This window comes from Condylura cristata, unplaced genomic scaffold, assembly GCF_000260355.1.
Source record: "Condylura cristata isolate star-nosed mole 26May11 unplaced genomic scaffold, ConCri1.0 scaffold00032, whole genome shotgun sequence".
NCBI classification, from domain to species: domain Eukaryota; kingdom Metazoa; phylum Chordata; class Mammalia; order Eulipotyphla; family Talpidae; genus Condylura; species Condylura cristata.
The window spans coordinates 20,319,396-20,320,676 of NW_004567133.1; the positions used below are offsets into that span (position 1 = coordinate 20,319,396).

General features: G+C 75.6%; 1 protein-coding gene across 1 annotated transcript in view; it reads left to right on the forward strand.

Moving 5' to 3' along the window:
* Positions 1-1,281, forward strand: part of HAGH (hydroxyacylglutathione hydrolase) — a 3,295-nt gene that overhangs the window by 322 nt on the left and 1,692 nt on the right. Inside the window, exons 2-4 of the mRNA XM_012731700.1 lie at positions 79-143; positions 874-991; positions 1,086-1,262. Of these exons, the coding sequence (XP_012587154.1) occupies positions 79-143; positions 874-991; positions 1,086-1,262 (360 nt within the window). The remainder of the gene's footprint in view (positions 1-78; positions 144-873; positions 992-1,085; positions 1,263-1,281) is intronic.

The following is a 1,281-nucleotide window of genomic DNA, read 5'->3' on the forward strand; positions in this document are numbered from 1 at the left end:
GGGTCAGGCCCGGCCCGGCGCCCCGGTCCGTGGCAGTGGGGTCTGTGGCCACGGCCTTTGCCTCGTGTCCGGTTGCAGGTCGTGGAGGCGGTGAGGAAGCAGGGCGTGAAGCTGACCACGGTGCTCACCACCCACCACCACTGGTATGGGCGGGGCCGCTGCTCGCAGCACCCTGAGGCGCCGCCTGGCCGCGCCTGGGACCCTCCTGCCCCAAGCCGTGTCCGCTGCTGACAGCTGCCCGATGGGCCCAGGAGGCTCCCGGTGGACAGGCGGCCCGTGTGGCCGGGGTCCCGGGCCGGCGGCGGCGCCCCGTGGGCGCACGAAGACCGGCTCCCTCGGGCTCCTGGCCGCGCCGCCACACTCGGCCGCGGTGTGTCCGGTCGTCCGCTGAGGGAGCTGTCCCCAGAACCGCTGTGACCGCGGCCTCCGGCCAAGCGTGTTGAGGCCTCCTGTTTGCCCCAGCGTCAGCCTGGGCCTGGCCCGGCTGCCAGGGCGTGCCAGCCGGCGCCGGCTGAGGAGGCCTGTGCCTAGGCAGTGGCTGCGTCTGAGGCCAGCCTTCCCGCGGCCCAGGGCGCCATCCCCGCACGCCAGGTCAGGGCCCGCAGTGGCCACAGGCTTCTCCTGGCCCCGCTGAAGGGCAGGGCCAGGTGACGTGAGGAGGGGCCCGCCAGTGCCCGGGGGCGTCGGGGGCCATCTGCCCTGAGCCGCTCTGCCGGCCGCACCTTGCCCGGCCAGGCCCCCGCTGGGCCGGGCCGGGGACGCGGCATCCCCCGGCGAGGCCTCCCCTGCGGGGGTGGGCGTCGGGCCGTGCCCGCTGGGGAACCTGCAGCCGAGAGGGCCGGGCCTGGTCCAGCGCGAGGCCTCTGACTGCAGGGACCACGCGGGCGGCAACGAGAAGCTGGTCAAGCTGCTGCCGGGGCTGAAGGTGTATGGGGGCGACGACAGGATCGGGGCCCTGACCCACAAGGCCACGCACCTGCTCGCCCTGCAGGTGAGGCGCGCCCACCCGCCCCTGAGGAGGGGCTGCCGGAGGGGCAGGGCCGGCGTGGGGGGCCGGGCGGGCCGTGCAGCCGGTGTCCTTCCAGGTGGGGTCTCTGAGCGTCAAGTGCCTGTCCACGCCGTGCCACACCTCCGGACACATCTGCTACTTCGTGAGCCAGCCTGGCAGCGCTGAGCCCGCCGCCGTGTTCACGGGTGCGTGTGCGGGTGGCGCGCAGTGCGCAGCCGGCGTCCCCCCAGCCTCGGTCCCAGCCAGGCTGAGGGCGCCAGAGCCGGGGGGAG